General features: G+C 44.2%; 2 protein-coding genes across 3 annotated transcripts in view; one reads left to right on the forward strand and one right to left on the reverse strand.

Annotated features, from left to right (window-relative positions):
* The window catches only part of LOC111158521 (general transcription factor IIIA), a 15,848-nt gene extending 12,981 nt beyond the window's left edge, over positions 1 to 2,867 (forward strand). The window contains exons 8-11 of the mRNA XM_022520599.1: positions 150 to 230; positions 985 to 1,214; positions 2,300 to 2,359; positions 2,601 to 2,867. Of these exons, the coding sequence (XP_022376307.1) occupies positions 150 to 230; positions 985 to 1,214; positions 2,300 to 2,359; positions 2,601 to 2,765 (536 nt within the window). The 3' untranslated portion in view covers positions 2,766 to 2,867. The remainder of the gene's footprint in view (positions 1 to 149; positions 231 to 984; positions 1,215 to 2,299; positions 2,360 to 2,600) is intronic.
* On the reverse strand, positions 2,816 to 17,751 carry LOC111158522 (mitochondrial translational initiation factor 3). Of its 2 annotated transcripts, none has more exons than XM_022520601.1 (4): positions 17,588 to 17,751; positions 6,669 to 7,132; positions 4,002 to 4,159; positions 2,816 to 3,065 (listed from the first exon to the last, which is right to left on the reverse strand). In XM_022520601.1, the coding sequence occupies exons 2-4, from the start codon at positions 7,129 to 7,131 to the stop codon at positions 2,847 to 2,849; spliced, it is 840 nt and encodes a 279-aa protein (XP_022376309.1). In that variant the 5' UTR covers position 7,132; positions 17,588 to 17,751; the 3' UTR covers positions 2,816 to 2,846. The 2 variants fall into 2 exon arrangements, with proteins under 2 accessions (XP_022376309.1, XP_022376308.1); XM_022520600.1 differs by having other exon boundaries at positions 17,477 to 17,751.
* Between the last annotated feature and the right edge of the window lie 7,465 nt (positions 17,752 to 25,216).

Raw genomic sequence — 25,216 nt, forward strand, 5'->3', positions numbered from 1 at the left:
TTTTATTCCCACCTCTAAAGACTAACCGAACATTACTGGGAGCCTGGAGAAAGATTATGTAGGCTTACAAGTTTCCTTTCTAATTACGTTTGGTATTTACACTGAATATTTATGAAAGGCAATGCACCAATGTATTTTTTTCTCAACAGGCTATATGTGTCAAAAAGAATGTTCCTTTGTGGCAAAAACATGGACAGAGCTTCTAAAACATGTGAGAGAAACCCACAAAGGTAAGGCAGACATGTATGGCACAGTGTAAATATTTGTCACTTTAGAACTGCTTTTAAAGAGGGAAATATTAAACATGGGCCTTAAAATAATAACTTTTCTGTGTCATGTTTTGAGATGTGCTGGGTACCTCAGCCGTTTGGCAAATTAGCAGACAGAGCTGTGGTCCCAGGTTCAGGAGGAGCTATGCCAGGAATTGCTGTGCACATTTGTGTTTTTTTAAGATGTTATTTATTTATTTGAGAGAGAGCACAAGGCAGGGAGGAGAAGGGCAGAGAGGGAGAGGGAGAAGCAGGTTCCCCACTGAGCAGGGAGCATAATGCGGGACTCAGACCCAGGACCCTGGGATCATGACGTGAGCCGAAGGCAGAGGCTTAACAGACTGAGCTACCCAGGCACCCCTAAATTAGTAGTCAAGAACCTTGGGAGGCACTGGTGGCCTATGGGACAGTTTGGGAAACAGTGCTTTATGTATTGGCAGACAAGGAAGGAAACTGGTCGTCTCAATCTCCCTTTGCCCGCAGCCACTGTGCTGAGAACCCCTGCTCCCTGGTAAGGGAAGAGTGACTTTCTGTAATACAAGAACATGGGAGAATTCAGACAGACTTCCAAGCAATAAAAATTGGAGTTCGTTTTCTGATTTATGATAATCATGACATTTTCGGCATCAAATACATTACTTATATATTGAAGTAAATTTTCTCTGTATGGTCATACCTGGGGAGATCGGTTAAGTTTGTCTGTCTACTCCACCAGAGGACATAAAATGTGAAGTATGCCAGAAAACATTTAAGCGCAAGGATTACCTTAAGCAGCATGTGAAAACTCACGCCCCGGAAAGGGATGTATGCCGGTGTCCGAGGGAAGGCTGTGGTAGGACCTACACAACCGTGTTTAACCTCCAGAGCCACATTCTCTCTTTTCACGAGGAAAGGCGCCCATTTACCTGTGAACATCCTGGCTGTGGCAAAACCTTCGCAATGAAAGTAAGTACTCGCCCTCCCGGATGCTGTCCTTTAGGTCTGGGGCTTCCCAGCTGGGTTCCTGGGAGCTCTGGATTCCAAGATGGTGCCCCAGGGCCTACAGATGGGGAAAGCCGGGTGCTCTGGACCTTCCATTCTGGCTTCAGCAGGAGCAGTTCTTAACTCAGGTCTGCAGAACAACCGGATCTTCCTATGCCAGTGGCTCTAAAAGCATGGCCCTGGACCAGGAGCATCAGTGTCACCTGAGAACTTGCTAGAAATGCATATCCAGAGGCCCTCCCCGGATCAGAAACTCTGGAGATGGGGCCCAGTAATTTGTGTTTTAACAAACCCTCTGGGTCTTCACGTCCTTGAGAACCAGTGGCCTGCGGTACCACATGCTTATTAGTTTTAAGAGTATGCTGATACTTGGGTGTCCTTTTAGACTGTCATCTTTTAGGGGTTGAGAGAGTGGGCAACAAGGACATGAGGGACTATAGCACGTGGGGATCTAGTCTGGATCTTGGTGTGACTTGAATAGGTAAGAACGGGACACTTACCAGAGGACCCGCGCTGCTCTGCGGACCCTCAGTCTGGCAGGTGCTCCTACAAGTGTGAACCATGAGTTACAGCTGAGTCTGAAGAGACAGTGAGGTGGGCGCCTCGTGCGTCCAGACCGTTAGAAAACAACCTGGGGCTGACGGGGGTCAGCATTATTGAGGATCGGAAGGCCTCGGTCAGATTTTCCACTGGGGTTTGGGAATGCTGCTGAGGTTCAGCTAAAAGAACCTTCTTCGGCTTGGAATAGCTCACTCAGAACTGGTTTCCCCTCCTCTTACTTACGAAACAACTAAGAAGCCAGCGGAGGTTGAGACTGTATAAGTTCCTAACCTGGGTCCTTCAGAAAGATAGTGATTTAGGTCTAGGATTTGAGGAAGAATTCTGCTTCTGGTGGGGGAATCTTTGTAAGCTGAGGTCACATCCTTCAATGGGATGTAACAGAAAGAAGGTGGACAGTTTATTTAAGTAAGTCATGGAGTTTTCCTATTAAGAGATACCAAAATGGCAGTGTTCTAAAGATGTAACTGTTTGTTTCTCCTTCATTGTAGCAAAGTCTCACTAGGCATGCCGTGGTGCATGACCCTGATAAGAAGAAAATGAAGCTCAAAGTAAGTTGAGTCAGGGAAGCTGTTGATTTTAAACGTCAGTTACCTCAGCCAGATGCAGTCTAGAATGTTTCAGCTCCTTAGTAGCGAGTGAGCCTGCACTGCTGTGGAAGGGAGGGCACGACCTTCACTCTGTTCTGAAGGAGCACTGTGTGCCGGGGTGGGGGAGGGTAACAGCTAGTAGAAGATCGGTTCACACAGCTTGATTTTGAATTCCCATTATCTTGTTTTCTTATCTCCAAAGGTAAAACCCTCTCGTGAAAAACGGAGTTTGGCCTCTCGTCTCAGTGGCTATATTCCTCCTAAAAGGAAGCAAGAACAAGGCTTATCTGCACCTAAAAATGGAGAGACCCTGAACTGTACTGAAGACAAAGTACTCTCGACTGCTGCGGCCCTTACCCTCAGCTGAACCTCACACTGCTTTGTTTAAATGACACCCAGCAGCCAGCTCAGTGACTTCCGCTCAGAAGCACATTTTTCTTTATTAAAATCACTGATGCACAACATCTGATTCTTGATTGTTTCTGTTTTCTTTGTTCAAAGTGTCTCCTTTCTGGGTTCCTTGAGCTTCTCTCCAGGCATTCTCTTCCTTTTTGCTCAAATGACGAAGAACACACATTACAGCTTTTCCTCCCCGAACAGGCTGTGGCCGGGATGAGAAGGTAGCTAGTCCAGGCATGGTCTGGAGTATTTGATGACAGATCTCCTCCTAGAAAGGGAAAACACCCAAAGATTAATTTAAAACTGTCTCTGATGCTTTCTAGTGTTAATGCTCTAATACACATAAAAATCAGCATTCCTGAATTGCTGTTAAGTGACTATCTAATATATCAAATTGTGCCTATCTGGTTAAGCTGACTGAAATCTGTATGATAACCAGGAGTTTTATAAATGTCACATAACTAACTGATGCACTGAAGGTTGATAGTTTTAAATTCCCACTCTGTCCTGGCATTGCGGGACTGTGTCTGGGCCCTTCTACCATCTCAAAAAAAGGAAGTACAAAGCAGTGGGTTTCGGTACTGACAGAGGACCTCTTTATCCCCCAAACTGTCAGTCTAGTGCATTTCTTAACATTGGTAACATAGAGTCACTGGGGTGATTAGAACAATACACCCAGTTCTAGAGATTCTGGGCTGAAACCCAGGCCTAAGTGATTCTAACCTGGAGTGAGGGCGGAAACCAGCAGACTAATGCTGCCTTTTAGCTGCTAAGGTCTTGGACTCTTAAGGGCAAAACAAATATTCTAGAAACTTAGCCTGGGAGTATAAACTGATACTTTCCAGAAAGGCAGTGTGACTTTTTATACATAATGCTTCTCAGGGGCATTATAAATAGGAGACTTTTAAAAATGAATCTTACGTTTTTAAATTATAAATACTGTGCAGTCTGTAAAAAGAATAATAGATAGCCCTGCGATTATGCAGAGCAATGTTTTCACAGGACAAAATACTTACGCTTCCATGGAAAAAGTGATGTACCCAGAGTATGCTTACATTTTGAAAAATGAATTGGAAATCTATTGCCATCACTGGATAGAATTAGCCATTAATCATCTTTGCCTTTACATTCTCCAGATTTTCTACAATTATATCTTTAGATCAGAAAACAAAAACCGTGAGCAGTTCCTCATGCCTGTACTCACCATCTTCTGTTCTGGCTCCTCTGGGTTCTTCCCTTTCTTTATGGTAATTTGAACTTTGTATTGTTTCTCAATCCACTGCTGAATCTGTTTACTCTTTGTATCCAAGTCATGTTGTCCAATATTTGAAGAAAAACTGAGTTCCTTTGTCAGGGTAGATCCTAGTTTGAAACAGGGAGACTTGGTGCTAGGACTGCTCACTGGTCTCTTCATGAGACCTGAGCCGTATCACACACTTCGGGAGAGATCAGCTTGGCACAGGGGCCCAACGCTCCTCTCTGACTTAGTTTCAAATGTTTTTTTAAACAAGGGAGATGGACAGACTTAAAGGTACCGATTTTTTACCTGCCAAGTAAGAGTATATTGGTCTCAGCCTTTAAACGTAAAGTAGATATTCTGTAATGTATGGAATGCTTCCATTATCCTTACCTTCATTTGATGAAAGAACAAAAGAATGGTCCTTTAAAAGGAACGAGTCTAGCTTTATGATAAAACTTGACTATCCTTATTTTTCCTTCTGATTAGAGCAGCAGCTGGGAAGTCCTCTTCTCCTCTCCTTTTGCGATGGCCTCCTAGTGACAGTGGGGTCATCCAGACTGCATGAGACAAGAGGGAGCTCCCTGTGTACTGTATTCTGAAAATGGAAACCCTGACTTTTCGAAAAATTATTTTACAGGGAAGGAACAAACTACCTAGTAAAAGCGCCGGGACAATTCAGAGTTTTGATATGGGAGAAAAATTAGGTCTCAACCCATACAACAATCTCCCTAGGAGGACTGACTAAATGTGAAAAAATTACAACTTTAAAATAGAAGAAAGGAAAGTGTATGTGACCTCAAGACGGGAGAAGGATTTTGTTAAGAAAAAATCTGGTAATTTCCTATATCAAAACACTACTGGGTAATTTTTAAAAGGGCAACAAAAGAAATCTAACCGGGACAAGGTTTTGGCATCACACAGAACAGAGAACCCTATATAAATTGGGGGTGGGGGGAGGACCATACAAGTAGAAAAACAGGGACGATAAACAGGTAATTCACAGAGGAGGCAGCTCAAATGGTGAAAGGAAATACAAATAAGTAAGACAGGCTTTCCCATCCATCAGCATGACAAAAATGAGATGAGAGTACCAAGTGTGGGTGAGGATGTGGGGAAAGAAATTTCATACACTGCTGATCTGCCCCACAGGCTCAGGACACTGACAGGCGCATTGTTCTCAATGAAAGACTGGAAACGAGCCCAATGTCCACGCAAAGGCACTAAAGCCATGGTATATGGTATATCCTTAGGATTCTATTTAGTAATTATAATAAATCAGCTACAGCTGTTCTATCAACATGACTCTTGAAAACAGCATGACATAATTTTTATGTGTATAAAATCCTGCTCTACACTGTATATATGGAACCGAAGCTTAACAACACAGATCTACTACACCCGGAGTCCATGATGGTGGAAAGGGAGGACAGCACCGGGAAACGGCGCACAGGGGACTTCCAACTTTTCTGGGATGTTTTATTTTGTTTAAGAATCTGAAGCACAGCAATGTTAATGCTTGTTCATTCTGGACAGTGGATAGTAGGTATTTATATTTTTCTGTATGCTTTCCAATTTCCAAAATAAAAGCAATGTTTCTAAGAAAAGAAAGTCCTTTTATTAACACCTCCTTGCTTCCCTCAAGCCCCTGCAGCTGGTCCTAGGTCTCTCTCAGGACAAAATAATGCCTTTAACACCTTAGCCCTCCAAGTAGCGCTCACAACAGCAACGGGTCTTCTCCAAGCTTCTCTGGGCTGTTCTACTACTTTTCTGGGATACAGTTTGAAGTCTTTACCATCCTAGTTGGCCTCCTCTGAATGCTCTTTGTTTCCTAGTCAACATCTCTGCTGAATGTGGGCTTACAAGACCGAGCCACAGACAGTGTGTGGTTTTCTTAAGATACACAACCTCACTGTGGCAGCTTCGGGACCAGTCTTCCTGGTCCCTGTCCCAGGCTGTTTAACAGAAAACACTCTTTCGTAATGATCAGCACTTAGCAGGAATCGTGACAAATCCATGACTATTCAATTCATGGTTCCATGAAGGCATCCATGACAAGGGCATTGGAAGGTGATCCACAAAAATGCGTAAATGAGCATTACTTAACCAATATTGTAACAAAACACTGGGGTGGGAGAGCCTAGGAAGTTAGAATCACCTGAATCACCTAGGAGGTTAGAAAGTGCTTCCAAGCAATTAATGAAGCACTGCCACTTTAGAGATGTGGGGGGAAAGGCGGGGAATCGAATGGCCCAGCCCTGGAACAGGGACTCGAATCCGCCACCTCCGAGTCTCCTTTCACTCCCACTGCGAATAGCTCTGCCACCCCCAGATCAGAGACTGAGCTAAGGACCACAGGGAAAAGCGGTTTCATCACTTTGGGGAGTTTACCTTATCCCCCACCCTGCACCTTTTTACACAGGCTTAAAGGAAGAGATGCTGTCCACAGGGCATCCAGGAAAAAATGGAATGGCAATAACGGAGAGCTGAAGAAAGATGTGGGCAGGGGTGGGGAGACCGTGAACTTCCCTGCTTTTTCACATCCCTAAGGTCACGGGGAGCCTTGGCAGATGCCGCTCTCAACTGCTGGTCCGGGGTCCCGAGGACTCAGTCTGCAGACAGCACGACACCTACCAGCTTTGGGGTTGGCCTTTTCCAGTTCCCGAAGCCTCAGCTGCTCCTTGTGAATCTGTGCCCCCGTCAGGAGCTGGTACTGGGGAGACTCGGTGCCGCTGTCCCGTTTCACGAGCCTCAGGTCCCGCTTGTTCATGAGCCTGATCACGTCTGCTCGGTGCATGTTTCCCAAATCATTGCCCGCCTCATCCAGCACGTGAATGACTCGCTCGTGAATTTTTCTCCCGATGCTGTTAAAAGCTGGCTCGCTCCTTTTCTTCTTCTTTCTTTCGTCCTGGGGGTCCGCAACAGTACTGAAAGCTTTTGCATGAATCCAGGAGGACAGTCTTGGGACAGAAGCTCCGAGGGACCGCTGCGCTGGGATGGTCTCATGCAGGATGCATCTACCAAGACATCTGCTGATGCAGTTATTTCCAGTCTTTATGGATTGTGATGTTAGCCTCTTTAGAAGAAGGGCGGCCATCCTAAAAAGCAGAGAGAAGGTTTGTTACAATTCCATCAGTTCCTCCCCGTGCTTTGATGCTGTGGTACACGGAGGGCGTGTGTGAGGTTGCAGGCCTAGGTCACCTGTGAACATTGTGGATCCGTGCCTGGGGAATTTACGCCAATGACATGCACTGTCAGGGGACTGTAGTCATATTAAGTGGTGGACGTACTGTCCCCAGCACAAGTTATTGTGAGAATAAACCGTACCTGCACAGTGCTGTCATTTTCTGTCATTTCTTCCCCCAATACTAGCTCATTTGACTCTATTTCCCAAGGATCTTGTAGCGCCAACTCTAAAAGCAAGAATCATCCTAAAGGTTTATTTAGGAGAATGCATAAATAAAATGCTTGGTGGTTCATAAATACCAACTCAAAAGCTTTTAATACAATCAACTGCTTAAACAATTTATCAAAATATCCACTGGTACACAGAAGACAAGAGCTCTATTCAGGGGAAAGGGACCCCCACGAAGGAAGCTGACCCCCTGGGAGCACTGATGGAGACTCTCAGGAAGGAAATACCCTGATGTAAATCAGAGTGCTGAGCTCATAAACTGTACGATGACCCACAAGGGAAGGCATGACAAGCCAACGTTAATGAAGCATTCAGTACACACGGTGATTCTGGTTTATTTCATAGGAATAACCACTGTTCTTATAAATGGCATTTTGATTTTGAACTTGCTTCTCTCCTCCAATAAGTCTTTCTCCTTCCATTCATATGTTGGGCAAAGCCTAGAGGAGTAGACTGGAGGAGGAAAGAGAGAGCCCAATCATGTCATCTGGGGTGGGCAACACAAGGACTCAGGGAGGTGGGCCTGTCCACAACCAAAGAGGATGGGAGAGGGGCCTTCAGCAGTGCTTCTCAAAGAATGGTCCCTGGGTCACCTGCAGGAGAGTCACTTGGAATGTTTGCTAAAACTGGAAGTGCCCTCTGGTGCCTAGCTTTGATCCCACCGGGCTGTACAATCACTGACGCAACCTCCATCATCACCCTGTCTTAGGCCTTGGATTGGGTTGACTGCGGTCCAAGCTGTCCACTTGGATATCTAATTGTCGCCCAAAGTGAAGACGTTCCCCACCGAACTCTCAGTCTTCTCCCCCTATGCTGCCTCCTCCCTCAGTCTTCCCTATGTCACAGAAAGACCACATGCCCTTCCAGCCGCTCAGGCTGCAAACAGCAAATTTATCCTTCACTCTCCCTTTTCTCTTAGCAATTTAGCACTGCAGCTGGCTGTTCAGCCTCTAAAAACCCAACCACACCTTGCCTTCTGTGTTGCTGTTACCCCACTACAAAAATATCCCCCTCTCTCACCTGGTTTGCGGTCAGCCTCCAGACTGCCCTCCTGCCTCTGCCCTTACCCCCTCTAATTTATCACCCACATCAACATGTACATGGCAGATGACGTCCAGCCTCTGATCAGAACCCTCCACTGGCTTTCACCTCTCTTGGGAGGGGATGGGGGAAGCCAAGCCCCTGAAGAGGCCCACAGCGGCCCTCACCCACCTCTGCCCACCGCGCCTATCCCACCTCTGCCAGCTCTGTTCCAACCTCACTGGCCTAGGGGCTGTTCCTGGCACATACCGAACACAGTCTTCTTCTGGGTCCTTCCACCCAGGAGGTCCCTTCCCTTAGCTGTGTGGTTCATTTACCTCAGGCCTCCCTCGGCTTAAGGGTACTGCTCAGCGAGGCCTCCCCATCCACTCTATAGAACACTGTACCCCCGTCACTTTCAAATCCTTACCCCCGTCACTTTCAAATCCATTACCTTGCCTTTGAAAGAATCCACATCCCGCCATAGTCTATAGCTACTTTGCACACATGTGCACAATCTGTCCTCACTAGAATGCAAGTTCCTAACACTAGAGCCCAGAGCCCCTATCAGCACGGACATGCTGAGCGAACCAATGTTTGAGCCAAAGAGAATAGCCAGGAGGGAAGGCGGTGTCTGCTGGTGTCTGACCCCTGGGTCCTCAGATGCATCATTCCCTAGCAAAACACACAAATGCAGGTAGCCCCTGCGCTTCACGTTCTGGCTGGCCTCCCAAATGTCACTGGCCTCACTGAGATCTAAGGGCAGATGCTCTACCCACAGGGGAGGAGATGAACTCACTCACAGTTGCTACCTGGTCAGGACTCCAGCTGCAGATGTGGTAAAGGCTCAAGAACAGGAGCAGACTGGATCTTTTTTTTTTTTTTTCATTTTTATTTATTTTTAAAAAAGATTTTATTTATTTATTTGATGAGAAAGAGAGAGACACAGAGACAGAGAGAGACAGAGTACGAGCAGGGGGAGCTGCAGGCAGAGGAAAAAGCAGACTCCCCGCTGAGCAGGACTCGATCCCAGGAGCCTGAGATCATGACCTGAGCCGAAGGCAGATGCTTAACTGACTGAGCCACCCAAATGCCCCCCAGACTGCATTTTAAGTAGCTGAGATACTCCTGTTTAACAAAATAAGTCAGATATTTGTTGGTGGAGGAAGCCCCCAGACCAAAAAAGCAGAAAAGCCTGAGGAGACCAGAGAAGACGGTTTTCCATTTAGCATCAGAAAGATAGCAGCAGTACCAAATTTCACCAAGAGTCAGCTGGCGCTGACAGTAATGGAAGACAGCGACTGCATCCTGGGTAATGAATTCTCAACACATTAAAACAGAGAATATTATTTCAAAATGTAGGATTTTTTTATCTCAAAATGTAGGGTTTTCAAAAACAAGAAAGCATATGAATAAACAAAGCATAAGAAAAGGATAAAATAAAATTTATGAAAGCCCTGGTTGTTTGTGGTAAAGGACACAAGTGATTTTTCCCCCATCCTTCCTAATTGTCATTTTCCCTCCATCTTTTACACGGAAGAAATATTTTTTTTTTTTTTAAAGATTTTATTTATTTATTTGAGAGAGAGACAGTGAGAGAGAGCATGAGCGAGGAGAAGGTCAGAGAGAGAAGCAGACTCCCCATGGAGCTGGGAGCCCGATGCGGAACTCGATCCCGGGACTCCAGGATCATGACCTGAGCTGAAGGCAGTCGTCCAACCAACTGAGCCACCCAGGCGTCCCCGGAAGAAATATTTTTTACTAGTAAATGAAATTACAAAATAAAGATGATTTCAGAAAAATGATGTAGAATTTTTTTAAAAACTTTAAAAACACTTTCCAGGAAAAGGAAAAGGAGTAGAAAAATACTGTAACTATATTTTTCTTTAAGTTCTGCACCATTATTTAAATTTTAATAAAGTTTTAAATTTTCTTTCCTTTTTTTTTTTTAGATTTATTTATTTGACAGAGAGATCACAAGTAGACATAGAGGCAGGCGGAGAGAGAGGGGGAAGCAGGCTCCCTGCTGAGCAGAGAGCCTGATGTGGGGCTCGATCCCAGGACCCTGAGATCATGACCTGTGCTGAAGGCAGAGGCTCTAACCCACTGAGCCACCCAGATGCCCCACTTTTAAATTTTCTTGACAGTAATTAAGCTCCAATACTAGCTAAATTTTAGCTTTATGGCAGCAAAGGTAAACATATACATATTTCTTCAAAATCAGCTTTTCATAGATAAAATATAAATGTAATGTTAAGAAAAAAGCCGTGAGATCACTAAATTTGAATTGTAAATACCAACTTAAATTCTAATAATTAAAAAGCTTTTTTGGGGCGCCTGGGTGGCTCAGTGGGTTGAGCCGCTGCCTTCGGCTCAGGTCGTGGTCTCAGGGTCCTGGGATCGAGCCCTGCATCGGGCTCTCTGCTCGGCAGGGAGCCTGCTTCCTCCTCTCTCTCTGCCTGCCTCTCTGACTGCTTGTGATCTCTCTCTGTCAAATAAATAAATAAAAATCTTAAAAAAAAAAAAAAAAGCTTTTTTAAGAAAAGGTTTATTTATTTGAGAGAGAGAGAGAGCAAGTGCACAGGAACACAAGCAGGGAGAAGCCGACTCCCCTCTGAGCAGAAAGCCCAAAGCAGGGTGCCTGGGTGGCTCAGTTGGTTAAACGACTGCCTTCAGCTCAGGTCATGATCCCGGAATCCCAGGACTGAGTCCCGCATCGGGCTCCCAGCTCCATGGGGAGTCTGCGTCTCCCTCTGACCTTCTCCTCGCTCATGCTCTCTCTCACTGTCTCTCCCTCTCTCAAACAAATAAATAAAATCTTTTAAGGAAAAAAAAAAAAAGCCCAAAGCAGCATTTGATCCCATGACCCTGGGATCATGACCTGAGCCAAAGGCACACACTAAACCAACTGAGTCACCCAGGCACTTCTAAAAAGCTTTTTATTTGGGAATGTTTCAAAGATGTTCAGGCAGAACAGTATAATAAAGCCCCAAGCACCCAGCACGCAGCTTCTTAATAGCATGTAGCCAAACCAGCCTCCTCTCTGCCTCATCTACTCTCGTACAACCCCAGCGGCCCATGAACTATTCCAAGGTCAATCCTATCTCGCCAGCATATACCTCAGTAAGTCATCTCCAAGAGGTGCGGCTTCTTTTGTCTTTTAATGACCATAATGACATTACCCCAACTAATAATCATTCCTTTATGTTACCAAATATCCAGTTTTCTGGCTTCCCCCACACTATTGTAATTTCATTTGTTTATGTTTCATTCACAGGTTGGGAGCATGGACAGACTCCCGCTGGCGCAAATGTGTGGTAATCTCAACACTAAAGAACAATGGCAGAAAGTTGTTTCAACACATGGAATATGCAAAAATCTACAAAAAAGAAAGATCATTTGCCAGAACCGCCGTGACTATTATCCGGATTCCTTACCGTGAAAATTGGTAAAGAGAAAGGACTAACCATTCACCCTACCTTTTTAGGAAGAACTGACATCAGCAATCATCCCCAGCTGGTAAAGAAAAGCTCTTCGTTAGAGGAGAATGCCAGCTAATAAATGGAGAAGACAAGCCATTTAGAAATCACCATTTTGCCACCTTCAATCAAATCACAGGTCCAGGCAAGGGTGGATACAAAAACCATTAGATACAAAGCTAATGAGGAAACAAGGTATTTATTATAATGGTGCCCAAGGGTGACTCAAAGGTTACCTGCAAACTGAAATGGGAAAAACACTCTTTGGCTGTCACCCTCCTTCACCTAAGGTCAGACTCGGCATTCCAGCAATGGGACAAACCGACATCCTAGCGCACACTTCCTCCTGCTGCATGGCATAGGGGCGACACCTTCTGTGAAACAGTCCTGCCAAAAAAGCTTTAACCAGAACCTGGTCTGGCCTCTAGATGGTTTCTAGTTTCCAGGGAATACAAGGGCCAGACTTGGGAACAAATCAGACACCACCGCAAGGAAACAATCTGACAAATGCAGACTGTGGCTTGTATCCAAAAAAAAAAAAAAAAAAAGTCAATGTAAAAGGGAATGAAAAAAGAAGGGGGCTATTCTTGAATAAAAAGAGGAGACATAATTGTAAAATGCAATGGGTTTGGAAAAAAAAAAACAACTACAAAGAGATGTTGAGATATAGGGGACAAGCTGAAAAGTAAGGAGATTGCTGATGGACCGGCAGGGATCCGAGAAGTATTGTGACTGTCTCAGGTGGGAAAATGCCATTCTTGGGAGGGGACTCTGAAGTATTCAGGGTAGAGGACCATGACATCTGCCACTTGCTTGGACAGGGTTCGGCAGAAAATACATGTGCAGCATGGCAACATTTGCTGAATCTATGTTACGGTTATGTGAATGTTTGGTTATTGAGTCTTAAAACTGTCCTATAGGTTTAATTTTGTTCATAATTAAAAAGTTAAAAAGAGAAGCAGCTGCCCGAAGAAAGGAAACAGTTCACTAGTCGTGCCAATGGGACTGTTTTAATCCATATAAGTTACATACATCACTATAATTTAATAAATTGGCATTCTGGCTTTATATAATCTTCAAAAAAATGTTCTCTTTATTAGGTTCAAGGCCTTATCTAGATGAATTCTACGGAACTTAACAAATTGCAAAGTCTGAATTGTTTGGTAATGCAGATCACCTTTATTCTCCATCTAGTTTTCATCAGTCTAAAAGTATCTCCCCATCATAAAATGAAGATGGTTTCATGTCCAAGTAGAAATTGTGCAATGTTTGGCTAACTCGTGGTTAAAAGGGAACATGTTTTGGAGCAGTGGTTCTCAGAAATTGGAGGCCTACCAGCATCATCTGGGAATGCTTTCTTAAAACACAAGATGTTTCCTTGTTCCTCTATTGTTAAGAACCACTGGGTGAAGACCCTCTCAAAAAAGAAGACATAAGAAAATAAATGATGCAACATTGTAACATTAGTGGGCTCCAGTGGTTTAAGCTAGGCTGTCTGGGGAGTATAAGAGCAAAGGTTAAGAAAAGGTTAAGAAAGCTTTCCAGGTGGATGCAAAACAGAAAGCCTTGCTCTTTAAGAAATTTCTGCAATTAAATGTGTTTGACAACTCTGTCAAACAAATGGTAGGCTGACTGAGCCAGCAGTCTAAACTATAGTAAGTTCTCATGTTCTTATGACAATATAGGTGCTTTTAGTCACTCACTGCCACAGCTATCCCTTCAGAGACATCCAGAACTATTTGAAAAGCCAATGATCTTAAAGTCATTTACTTAAAATACATAATTGTGTAGTGAGACAGCCATATCTGGTTTCACAGGAACCTGGATCTGATCGAGATCATCCCAGGCTGCAGCTCTCTGCATCCACTGGGAGTTTGAAACTCCGCAGCTGACTCCACACTGTGGGGAGAAAATATAATATTTTTTGTTGTTGTTCCTTAGTTGCAGGAGATTGGGTAGGTGCGTGGAAAACTCCATATCCTCAAGCACTGGAGGATAAACGGACAAGTGCCCTCAGAGCCCCCTCACTCTTCTGTCTAAGCAGTCCCACTAATTTCAGTCCTCACTCCCCTGCTTGGACCTCTTCAACACCACCCCTAAAGTGCCTGGGACCATGTAAGAAAAATGACAATGGCATTATTCCAAATGCACACAACACAGAGTAATTTTAATGTTTGACCCACATATTCTATAAGAAATTGAAAGGATTTTAAATAATAAGCCATAAAGTGGGAAATTACGAAATAAACATATGGCTACTTCCATACACAGTATTTCGGGAGAGCTTGGGGCTGTTCTTTATACTTTCACACTAAGTGTGCAGTTGTTTAAAATGACTAATATTCTTTGAGGACTATTTTCCCCAACTTTTACCATGGAAATGTTTAAATATACAGAAATGAACGCCCCAATACCCATTCATCTAGATTCTACATGTTGCTATCTTTGTTTTATTTACCCATCTATTTATTCCTCTTTCTATCCATTTATGCTTTGATGCATTTCAAAGTAAAGTTGCAGACACTGACATCTTCAAATGCTTCATCCTCAAATACTTCAGCATGCATTCCATCAACTAGGGTTCAGTATTTGGATTCTTTCCATTTTTTTTTTTTAAAGATTTTATTTATTTGACAGACAGAGATTACAAGTAGGCAGAGGCAAGCAGAGAGAGAGGAGGAAGCAGGCTCTCCGTGGAGCAGAGAGCCCGATGCGGGGCTCAATCCCAGGACCCCGGGATCATGACCAGAGCTGAAGGCAGAGGCTTTAACCCACTGAGCCACCCACGTGCCCCTGGATTCTCTCCATTTTGAAGCAAAATTTACATATAATGAAATGTACAGGGGCCCCCCGGGTGGCTCAGTGGGTTAAGCATGTGCTTTCAGTTCAGGTCGTGATCTCAGGGTCCTGGAATGGAGCCCTGCGTCAGGTTTCCCACCCAGCAGGGAGCCTACTTCTCCCTCTCCTGATGCCCCTCTCCCCGGCTCATGTTCTGTCTCTTGCTTTTTCCCTCAAATAAATAAAATCTAAAAAAAAAAAAAAAAGTTTGAATCTTAAATATACCTTTTAATTACTTTTGACCAATAACCACAACTCCTCTCAACATACAGGATATTACCATCACCCAGAAAGTTACCTCATGTCTCTTCTAAGTTAGTCTCCAACCTCACCCAGAGGCAACAACTGTTCTGATATTTTTCCATCATAGTCTGTTCTCAGATTTCATACAAATGTAATCAAGCCTATGTACTCTTTGTTGTAAGGCACATCAGCATATTTTTGAGATTCACTGGTGTTGTTGGAGGTGTCACTCGTTTGTTCCTTTCTATTTCTCAGAATTGTCCCAGTGTACGGATATACTACAAATTTTAAATCCAGTTTTCTATTGATGAACATTTAGAATGTTCCCAGTTTGGGGCTGTTATGAATAAAGTTGCTATGAGCATTTTTGGTTTGGGGTGTGTGTGTGTGTGTGTGTGTTTTGCTATGAGCATTTTTGTACAAGAAAAAAAAAGTAATCAAATGATTACTGCTCCAAAAGATAGCTGTATTCCCCTTATGATACATTATTTTGCATTACCAAGTACTTCTTCAGGAGGTATGGATAATGTATTGTAATGAAACTTCTTGGAATATGATTTAAATATGTGGTTATGAGGGAGTCCTGTCCTTTAAGAAATTAAATTGTTTGCACGCTCACCACTCTTCTTTCCTCTATAGCTGATATTCACAAGCTCATACTTATTAATATTTGTTATTTCCAGGGAGGTTGGATCAAAGCTACATAGATTCTAGAGGACTAAATACTTGTGAAATTAATTTTGCCAGTTCCTATGACTTTAAGATTCTTCCTCACACCTTTCAAAAGAGTTTCACAAAATCCTTGCTTCTGCCTGCAGACCTGCCAACAGGCCATGTGTTCTGTTCCAGTGGGCTCTGCAGCCTTAATACCAGAGGACTGAACCATGGTCACTGAGCCTTCATGGTGCTCTCCCTTGGCTCCGGTTTTGCTCTTCCATAAGGAGTACAAAGTACTATCCATACTCATGTTAGCTTTTTAAGAGCAATAACACCGATTTACAACACTGAAAGAAGCCGACATATATCTTTGGTCAATTACTTAACCGTATTTTTTTTACCTATAAAATATTTAACTTACTTTATATTTTACTTATCTTCTTGAAGTAGCTTAATGACCATCCAGGAAATGTTTTTTAAAAAGCTTTTAAATCCAGAGCTACAGACTCAATATTAACGTTGGACTTATTCCTGCACATGTATCTTGTACCTGGTCCTTTGCTCTTCCAGAACTTCCTATCTCGGTGCCCAGCATCACAGTCCATCCTCCAAAAGAGTAACCCTCTTTTCCATCTCTGCTCTCCCTCACTCTCCTAGCTAATCCAACACCAAGTCTCATAAATTTTCTTCCTAATTCCACTCAAATCTAACCACTTCTCCCCACGCCCATTGCCACCACCTGATTCCCACCAGTATCCTACCTAGGATTTACACACTTGGAATGGCAATCCGTTATCCCTGCGCGGCTGTCACCAAACATCCCCACCCTCCCCACCATAAAACTGCCTCATATTATAGGCTAACATCTTTCATGAAGCCTAAAGGCTCGTGCCACCTCTCCAGCCTCGTTCTATACAAAACTTTCTACTTGCCTAAACCACACTGGCCGTCCAGATTCTTGAAACGCTCTTCCCTTAAGTTTAGGAAGCTCCGGATAGTTGCTTAGTGCTCCCTTTCTCCAGGCATTCTTCTGATTACCTTCCAAACTAAGCGATCAGCCCCTACTTCCCTTGCCCCCTCATCTGTTTGTTGAGCTCGGCATTAATGCCCAACATTAAATGCTCGCGTAGTATAGCTTATCTTTCCCTTTTAGTACTAATCACAATCACAATCACAAGCTGGTGACTATCTGATTGCTGTTTCTCTCCTTCAATAGACTGTAAGTTCTCTGAAGCTGGGAACGAATCTGATTTATCCTTTACTGTCCCGTCCCTGGCATACTAAGCGGTCGCTGACTTTGCAAACGCCCCTCCACTCTGTACCTTCTTAGACTGCGAGTTTTCTGTAGGAAAGTTTATTTACTTCGTTCATGAATCTTATGCCATAGAGCCCATTAAACTGTGAGTAGGGAAAAAAGAAATCCCTCAACCACTTAGCAACCCTCCCAGCTACTCCTCTCCGCGCAGTCGGACTGTCACGTGTGTCAGCCGCGGCCACGCCCACACCGGGAAGTGGTCCCCCGGCGCCCTCCGGCTAGAGAGGGGGCTAGAGAGGGACGTGGGGACGTAGGGCCGGCGTGCGTGCACGCGTGCCCGTATGTACGCCGCGATGGCGGGGCGAAACGTTCAGAGGCCTAAGGGCCGGCGTCGGGTCTAGGTCCTGCTGTTCCCGGATGCAGGGTCAGTATTCTGGACCCAAAGACGGCTCTAGAGACCGGCCGAATCCCCCACCCCGCGGCAGGGTCTGCGGCGTCTCTCCGCGCTCCGTCCGGCGGCAGCGGGGACACTAACCTTCCAGGGACACAGCTGAGCGCGAAGCCGCTTCCTCCGCAGGACTGTGCCTAAGCCCACGTCCTCCCGCACAGGCCCTCCTCGCACGGCGCCCCTCGCCTTTGGCTTTACCTATGCCGGGCGGGCGATTGTAAGGTCTGGCGGAAGAAGCCAGGGAACGGTCCCCGCGGGAAGCCCCCTTCGCCCTCCGTAGTGGGCGGGGCTCCGGCTCACGTCTTCTAAAGGAAAGGTGACGCAGGGAGGAGCGCCGTCCGGCTGGAAGGCGGAAGTCCTCCGCGGAAGTGTGGAGGGCGGAGGGCGGTTCTTGCAGGAGTTCTCTTTTATTAATTTAATGTTGAGTAAAATACTTCATAAATGTTCTTATGGCTCCTGTGGTTTAAGAAGCATTGCCTCCGGTTTGCCGGTGAGCAGACAGACTCGGGAAGTGAAAGACTGCCCTAGGTTCCCTAGCGCGGGGCCACCTGAGAAGATCTGAAGTGGGTTTAGGAGTGTAAGATTCAAGAACTGTTGTGACTGGGAGATCTTCGAACAGGCCGTCAGTTTCACGAAGGCGAAAACGGGCCGCTGGTGGTGAAGTGGTTTGTCAGGAGTCAGTAGGGCAGTTGCAAATCTCGGTGCTCCTGGCTGTCACCTGCCCGTGCGGGGGCACACCCCTGTTGCGAGGCTGCTGTGCCCTCTGTCGCACTACTGATGTCAGTGACCTGACCTGTCACCTCGTCTTCAGTGGGACGACCCAGTGGGAATCTGCAGTCATGACGTAGTGAAGCTACCTAATGAAAGAATTTACTATATGGGAGGAAACGGCATCTACGGATATAGTGCGGCTGAACACATAGCTTGATTCTCCTTAAATGACCCCGTGAATCAGTTTTTACCTGCTTTGTTACAGATGAAAACGCTAGTTCAGCCTTAAGAGCTAAAGTCCCGAGTTTCTATTTCCTCATCGAATCCCAGTGTCTGGCGCATTAGGTGCTGACTATTTTGCTGAAAAAGTGAAGCAATCAACCCAGAAACGACTCGTGTGTATGCAGCCCATAGTCCGAGGTTAGTATTTGTGTGTTGGCCATTTACCAGTTCAGCAAGAATTAGGCCACCCAAATTATTCCTTAATACCAAGATACAAGCTTGTTTAGATAGGGGGTAGAGTGACCAGCGGATGCCGTGGGAACGGTGGGTGCTCAACAGTTACAGATGCGTGTTTCCAGTACATACCTGTGTGCCTGCAGGTACCCTTCTAAGCGCTTTATTTCTCTTAGTCATTTAGTCCTCAAGACAAGCTTCTTACCCTGTTTCACAGATGAGGGAACTGAAGCCTGAAGAAGTTCAGTAATTTGCCCAAGGTCACACAACTAGTGGCGGAATCCAGAATAGAATGCAGGCAGCGTGGAGCCAGAGTTGGTGCACTTTTTTTTTTTTTTTAATTTATTCATTTGAGAGAGAGAGAGAGAGCACACAAGCAGGGGGAGAGGCAGAGGGAGAAGCAGACTCCCTGCTGAGCTGGGAGCCTGACATGGGCTCGGTCCAGGACCTGGAAATCACAGCTGGAGCTGAAGGCAGACTCAACCATCTGAGCCACCCAGGAGCCCTAGAGTTGGTGCTTTAATGCTAAATGTTCCTTACGCTGTTAGAGTAAAGTAGCTAGTGAAGCAGTGGAGTTACAAGTCTGCGAGGATATTTAGTGAAATGTGAAAAACTGAAGAGGTTTAACACCCAAACTAAGGGCTTGGAATTTGGTAAGACTGTAATTTGAATTCACTCCAAGTACTTGTTGGTAGCTGGAGCTACCCAGCCAGCACCCGTGTGGTGGTTGCTCTTTGAGGCGTATGTGTCCGGAATAGATGACCTGGGCAGTTTTCCAGACGGCTATCATTAGCTATCTCAAGAAGGGGTGCTTTACTGTTCCTGGAAGGAGATGAGTAGAGCAAGGTGCACAGAAGACATGCCCTCAAAGATATATTTTTTAAAAATCTCTTACTTGAACTCTGCTTTGACCTCCAGCTGAGATGGGACATGGCAGCTTTTAAAGAGTCATTGAGAGTCTTGGATTCAGCTCCCTTGTGTAGATTTTGAAGGCCCTTGAGTAAAGATAGTAAAGCAGGCAACTGGATCTTTTGGATCCCCTTCCTGTATATATGGCCTCAACTTCTTGGTTTAGGGGAAGTATTATACTGTGGCACAAATCCTCTGTAAACTAATTGAATACACGCATAGAACAGAACTCTCGGAAATTTACAGAGCTTTCCCAATGGCTATTGTTTCTACCTATAATTTACAAAAACAAAAGCAAACAAAAAAACCACCCCAAAATATAGAAATATGACTCAGTAAGACTCAAATCAAAACTTGTATATTTTCCTCCACAGAATAAATTCCATGTTAATTTCCATGGTTGGTCCCCAAATCACACGGTTTCTCACACAATACATATATTGGTGTTTTTCTCTCTTGAGAAAGAGAGAAACCTTTACCTGTTAGCTTCCAAAGTCCCCTCTCCCCACCTTTGGACCAGGGAGGCCCATTAGACACAGTCTTAGCCTAGTTCATTGAGATACAATTCAATGTTCCACAGAGTTGTTACTCTATGGGTGATTTCTTTAAAAAGTTTTTAACACTAGGCTGTATCTTCATGATGCCACAATCACTACAACAGTTACTTTAAGAGGCTAATCTTACACTATTCAAACTCTGTGTTTGTTTTGAAGTTACATAGATAAGTCAAAGCCTGTGTGGCTTCACATACTCACCGTATTCCTCAACAACTAATTGTTCATGGATTATAGCTAGTTTTACATACCCTATCCAACATTAGACTGTAAGCTCTTATCAGGACAGTTTTGCTAAAATAGGGAAATTGCAGTCTATTATATGTGAGATGCTACGCAGTACCAAACTAAATCTAGCTGACAGAGGGTCCATGCTTGCTCGCCTTAGTCTATGTTTACAAGCTTGTCAGCAGAGACATGGAAAGCAGGGTGTGTGGGGAGCTGGCAGATTGTGGGATAACTTCTCAAAACATCCTGAAGTTACCCTCAGCCCAATACCATGTGTCCATTATCATAACACATGAAAGCTGGAAGCCTTCTTATGGAATTTCTACTGTTTTTCCTCAGGCAGAACTGTGATTAATCTATTCCAAACACGTAAGCATCCACACACTTTAAAAAAAGAAAAGAAAACTCTAGGCAGGGAGATTTAGCTTTCCCTAAGTAGCCTATTTCAATGTTTCGCAAGACTGAGGGAATCTCTTCCTACAACCTAAATCCATCTTGTGGCTGCTTGTGCCAATTCCCCAGAAGCTAGACGACATCTGGTGACCACATCTGTGTTAAAACCCTTCCTGTCCTCTCAACTGTTACTAGATTCAGGATACATTTGCCATGAGCAAAATTTCTCATAACATTAGACTCCAGACTAATCATTCCTCTTGGCAAAAAATGATGGCACCAATTATTAAAATGTGATGGTGGTTGTGAATGAGCAAAATAAATTAATCTAAGATGAATGACATTGTAACATATTTTTTGAAAAGCTTTCATGTCTGCAAAATGAAAGAGTACTTCTACATGGAATGTCCGTTTATCTTCCGTGAAAAGTCTTGTGCAACTGAATGAAGCAGAAAATAGGTTCAGAAGTCTCCATTAGAAAAACAGCAGAGCCGTGTGTTACCTTTTCGAAGGTAGTAAATTTGGGGGGTGATTCAGTTAGCTTTCATCATTTTGAAACCCTTAATGAAAAGGATTTCCATCACCGTTGCGGAGTGTCCTGAAGATACATAAAGAGCTAGCATAAGAAACCTTAAAGCATGTACAATGTGTACTACTGTGTAACTCAGAGCAAAACAGAACCAAGTTATTAGCATTTCACATTTTAAGTAAAACCCAATAATGTTTTTATAACACCTGAGATCTGCTAGTGACAAGGCCCTTCAAGGAAGGCAGGACTGGCCACCAATATAATGTTCACAATAAAACAAATTCGTACTGTGTCAGAAGCATCTCCAGTGCGGAGTTCTACATTCTTCCTGTATCTGGAAGATGTCCCACTGTATGGCACTGGCTGCTCCTGTCCCCTCTCCGAAAGTTTCTCTGTTCTGCTCTAAAGATTTCCAAAGCTTTTTTGTTGGCAGCTTAGGACGCATGCGTGACCTTACCAAAGTGGAAGTGAAAGCTCTCAGTTTTTCTTTTTTCTTCCTTTTTTTTTTTTTTTTTTGCAACAGTAAATCTATTAATTTTACAGTCAGTTGAACAGCAATAGATTAATTTGTGTAAAGTCTGTGTTCACAAAGAAAACCTGAACTGCAGGGGCTTGAATGCTTGAAACCACAGCGTGGTGGCTGAAGGCTGGCCACTCTTAGAGCTTGCTGGGGAAGGATGAAGGCCGTCCCTTGTCACCTGCTTCTCTGCACAGGTGCTGACCCCTCGGTCGATCCAGGGCCTCCTGGCGGGGTAGCAGGAAGGCTGGGCCTTTTGTGTGCTACAGAGAACGCTTTTCCAAGGACTGGGCCCATTTTCTCCAGCAGCCTCAGGAAGCAGAAGAAAGAAGAGGTTAAGGGCCACCACAAGGGTCAGAATGGGTTAAATTTAGTTAACATCAGAGGTTATAGCTTTTAACAACAGCTTCAAGAAAACTTATTCGAAGATGCAATTTGTTTCTTCTTTGTCAACTGTTATTTTTTTCCCCCTATTGATAGTGACAGCTTAACAAAGTTGTTATATGCTGGAGGTTTTCATCCGTTAGAGAATAAAGGATTGTGTTCCTAAAAAGAGGTGCAGGTGGAGGACGTTATAAAGCTTCCATGATTTTCGAATTGGGAGCTTTAAAATAGACTCCCTGCTTGGCTAAGTCAAAAATAATCTGTGAGGGATGTGGGGGAAAAAAATCTCCACTAGAAATGGAGGAATGCTTCAGCAGTCAGATGCAGGGGCTCAGATTTCTAGAAGTTTCTTTGTGTGTATTTTACTTTCAACCACCAGTTGTTTTTCAAAATGACCAAAGAGGCCCCCTCTTGGGTTTCCATACATGTGTTTCTCTAAATTTAGAACTTAGTACTGAGCATAAGTAGTTGTGTATTGTTTCTCTATTTGAGCAAAAAAACATGGCTGTAGATTTCTGCATATGTCCTTCACGCTCCGCTCATTCTAGTATCCATATTTTCTGTTCAAGGGCCCAATTCTTGGTCTTTGGAAAAGAGAGTCAGGTCAGCTTTAACCTCTCAATTGGAAACTCACACTTCTCGATAGGTATGGTTTACCTAGAACTGATGTCGAGTGTCTTGCTGATCATAGGAAGGCCTCAGCCGCATTTCTATGGTAAATACGCAGCTTGACTTTTTTTGAAAGAGTTTTATACATTCACGTGGTTGAGGTTTTAGAATGCTGAACTTGGGTTTCCAGAGCCATGGTTTCTATCTGACAGTCAGAAGTGTGAGTGTAATCTACACATCTAAGTGCTATATGATACTATGCATTTGACGACATGTTTGCTTTGGGTACAACGAAGACTCATGTAATTATTATTTGGGAAATAAGATATTTGTCTAAGAGAATCCTCCAGATGCCTATACATACCTCTCAAATGAACACAAAGTATCTTACCATTTTGAGTAAAAGTATTTTATATAACTTATTATAGAGTATTGCATTCTGAAACATGGTATAACTTTTTTTTTAAGAACGAGGGCATCGTTATGACTATACATTATTATACGGTGCTATGTAATATAGTCATACCTGTATCAAATACCACTGTACCAAAATGCACTGTTTTTTGAATTTGTAATTTCTACTCGTCATAGGTTTTCTTACTTTTCTCTCACCATTATACTGCTCACTTCCCCTTCTTGTTGCTATAGTCGCTTACCTAGCTTTATATTTCTCCCCACTTTCTAACATTCTGCTCAAAGTCCAGTTCAGTCTCACCTGGTCTAATGCAAGGGTTGCTTAGAGGACTTCTACCCTCCATCTGTCCTTATTCCAAATCAGCCCTCACAGCACAGCCAGGCTAACCTTATTTTAGGAAAGCTGCACCTGCACACTTTCCTTGTGACGGTTTTCCTCGTCCCACCTGCTGAATTGGATTGTGAGGTTCTGCTCTAGCATTTACCACCCTCTGCATGGATCTAAAACCTACTGGAGTTGACAAGTGAGTCAGTTTGCTTGCTCTGCCCAGGCCCCTTCCTCAGCTCCCCAAAGTGGAGCCTTGCAGAACAAAAGTCCTGTCCTCTTTCCTTCTTCCTGTTCAACAGCTGATTGGACCAGAGGAGAAGACTGCCCTGCAGGAATCCAGTCCACAGACTGTGACAACTTGCATATTCTGAATGGGACATTTGCTGGATGTCAAATGTGGCCGGAGATACTAATTGGATATTCATTCTGCTCTTTCCCATGTTTTAGCTGGGCACATAGTTGCACAGAGTAAGGACAGTGTGTGTAGCCTCCCCAACAAATAGGTGTGGCCACATGACCGAGTTCTGGCCAGTGGAATATATGTATACCTACTCCCATGTGACTTATCCCATAGTCCCGAGGAGTCCTCGTTTATGCCTATTATCCCAGTATAATTATTAATATCCTTTTCACTCTTTCATGGCATATCACATGGCCACACTAAAAAAAGTCAGCTGTGGTATGTGCAACTTCCAGAAAGTTCTCTTAGAAGGAGAGTGTGCTCTTCCTCTCCTTCCTGCTTTCTGCCAGCTGAAAGGTGGACAGGATGGCTGGAGCTTGGTTGGCCTCCTGGAGCATGAGGGGCTCCTGGAATGGAAAGTGTGCGTGGCAGAGCAATGAGATAGAAGGAACCTGGGCCCTTATACGCCAGCACATGGTGCTTCTGGATTTACTGATTGTACGAGAGAAACAAGCTCTTATATTGCAGCTGAACCTATCCCTGCAACACGTCATTCAAACAAAAAGTCGTATAAAGTTGTTTATTTTATGAATCAGGCCAGCGACACACACTGGAGTTTTCATGCAGCTGAGTTGGTCTGCAGAGAGAGGCAGGAGAATAAAACAGACATGCAGAAAGAAGCATGCAGAAAAATAGGAGATCGTGGGGCTTGGTGAAAAATGGGGTAGAAGCTTTCATGTCTAACTTTCTGATTCCAGTCTCCATGGAGTCCACTGGTCTGCATTTCCTACCTGTACATACCTCTTAGGTGGATTTTCTCACAACACCTATCAGTGCCACCAAACATCATTATAGCTCTAACTCTCTCTTCTTCCACCACTGCCAAGGAGCTAAATGACTACTTGCTGTTCCCTAACCATATTTTGTGCTGTTCTGCCTCTGTGCCTGTTTTTGCCCTACCTTTTGCCTGGAACAGAGCCATCTTTCCAGCCCTAGCCCAAATGCCACCTCTTCCGTGAAGCCTTCCCTTACTTAGTCCAACTGGGTGAATTTCTCCTTTCTTCTGACCCGTGTCATTTTATGTATGCTTATTCTGTGGCTTTTCTTTTTCCTCTGCCTCCCAATATAGTTGCCTGAATACTTGGCATTTCCTGCCTTCTGCATTGCCAGCCCCTTAGAGGAAGGGACTGTACCCTTGCCAATTTGGTTCTAGCACCAAACTGCATACCTTTAGTGTACATTAAGTATTTGCTGAAGAGTTGTGGGCTATAGAGTACACAGCTAAGCCTTTTCTAATGGTCTCTGAAATAAGAGAAAGTGAACTCTCTTGGTTGAAGTACATGAGGTTTGGGGCAAGACTTTGTATCTTGTAGAGGCTTCCCTTACTGTTTTTTT

The sequence above is a fragment of the Enhydra lutris genome, unplaced genomic scaffold (genome assembly GCF_002288905.1).
Source record: "Enhydra lutris kenyoni isolate GAN:26980312 unplaced genomic scaffold, ASM228890v2 scaffoldscaffold60, whole genome shotgun sequence".
In the NCBI taxonomy this organism is placed as follows: Eukaryota; Metazoa; Chordata; class Mammalia; order Carnivora; family Mustelidae; genus Enhydra; species Enhydra lutris.

Excerpts from the sequence above, each read along its gene's own strand:
- LOC111158522 (XM_022520601.1), bottom strand. The coding sequence starts at position 7,131 with ATGGCCGCCCTTCTTCTAAAGAGGCTAACATCACAATCCATAAAGACT. Across the intron at positions 4,160-6,668 it reads AAAGGCCAACCCCAAAGCTG|GATCTACCCTGACAAAGGAA; the intron begins GTAGGTGTCGTG and ends GTTTCAAACTAG. Across the intron at positions 3,066-4,001 it reads AGGAGCCAGAACAGAAGATG|GAGGAGATCTGTCATCAAAT; the intron begins GTGAGTACAGGC and ends TTCCCTTTCTAG.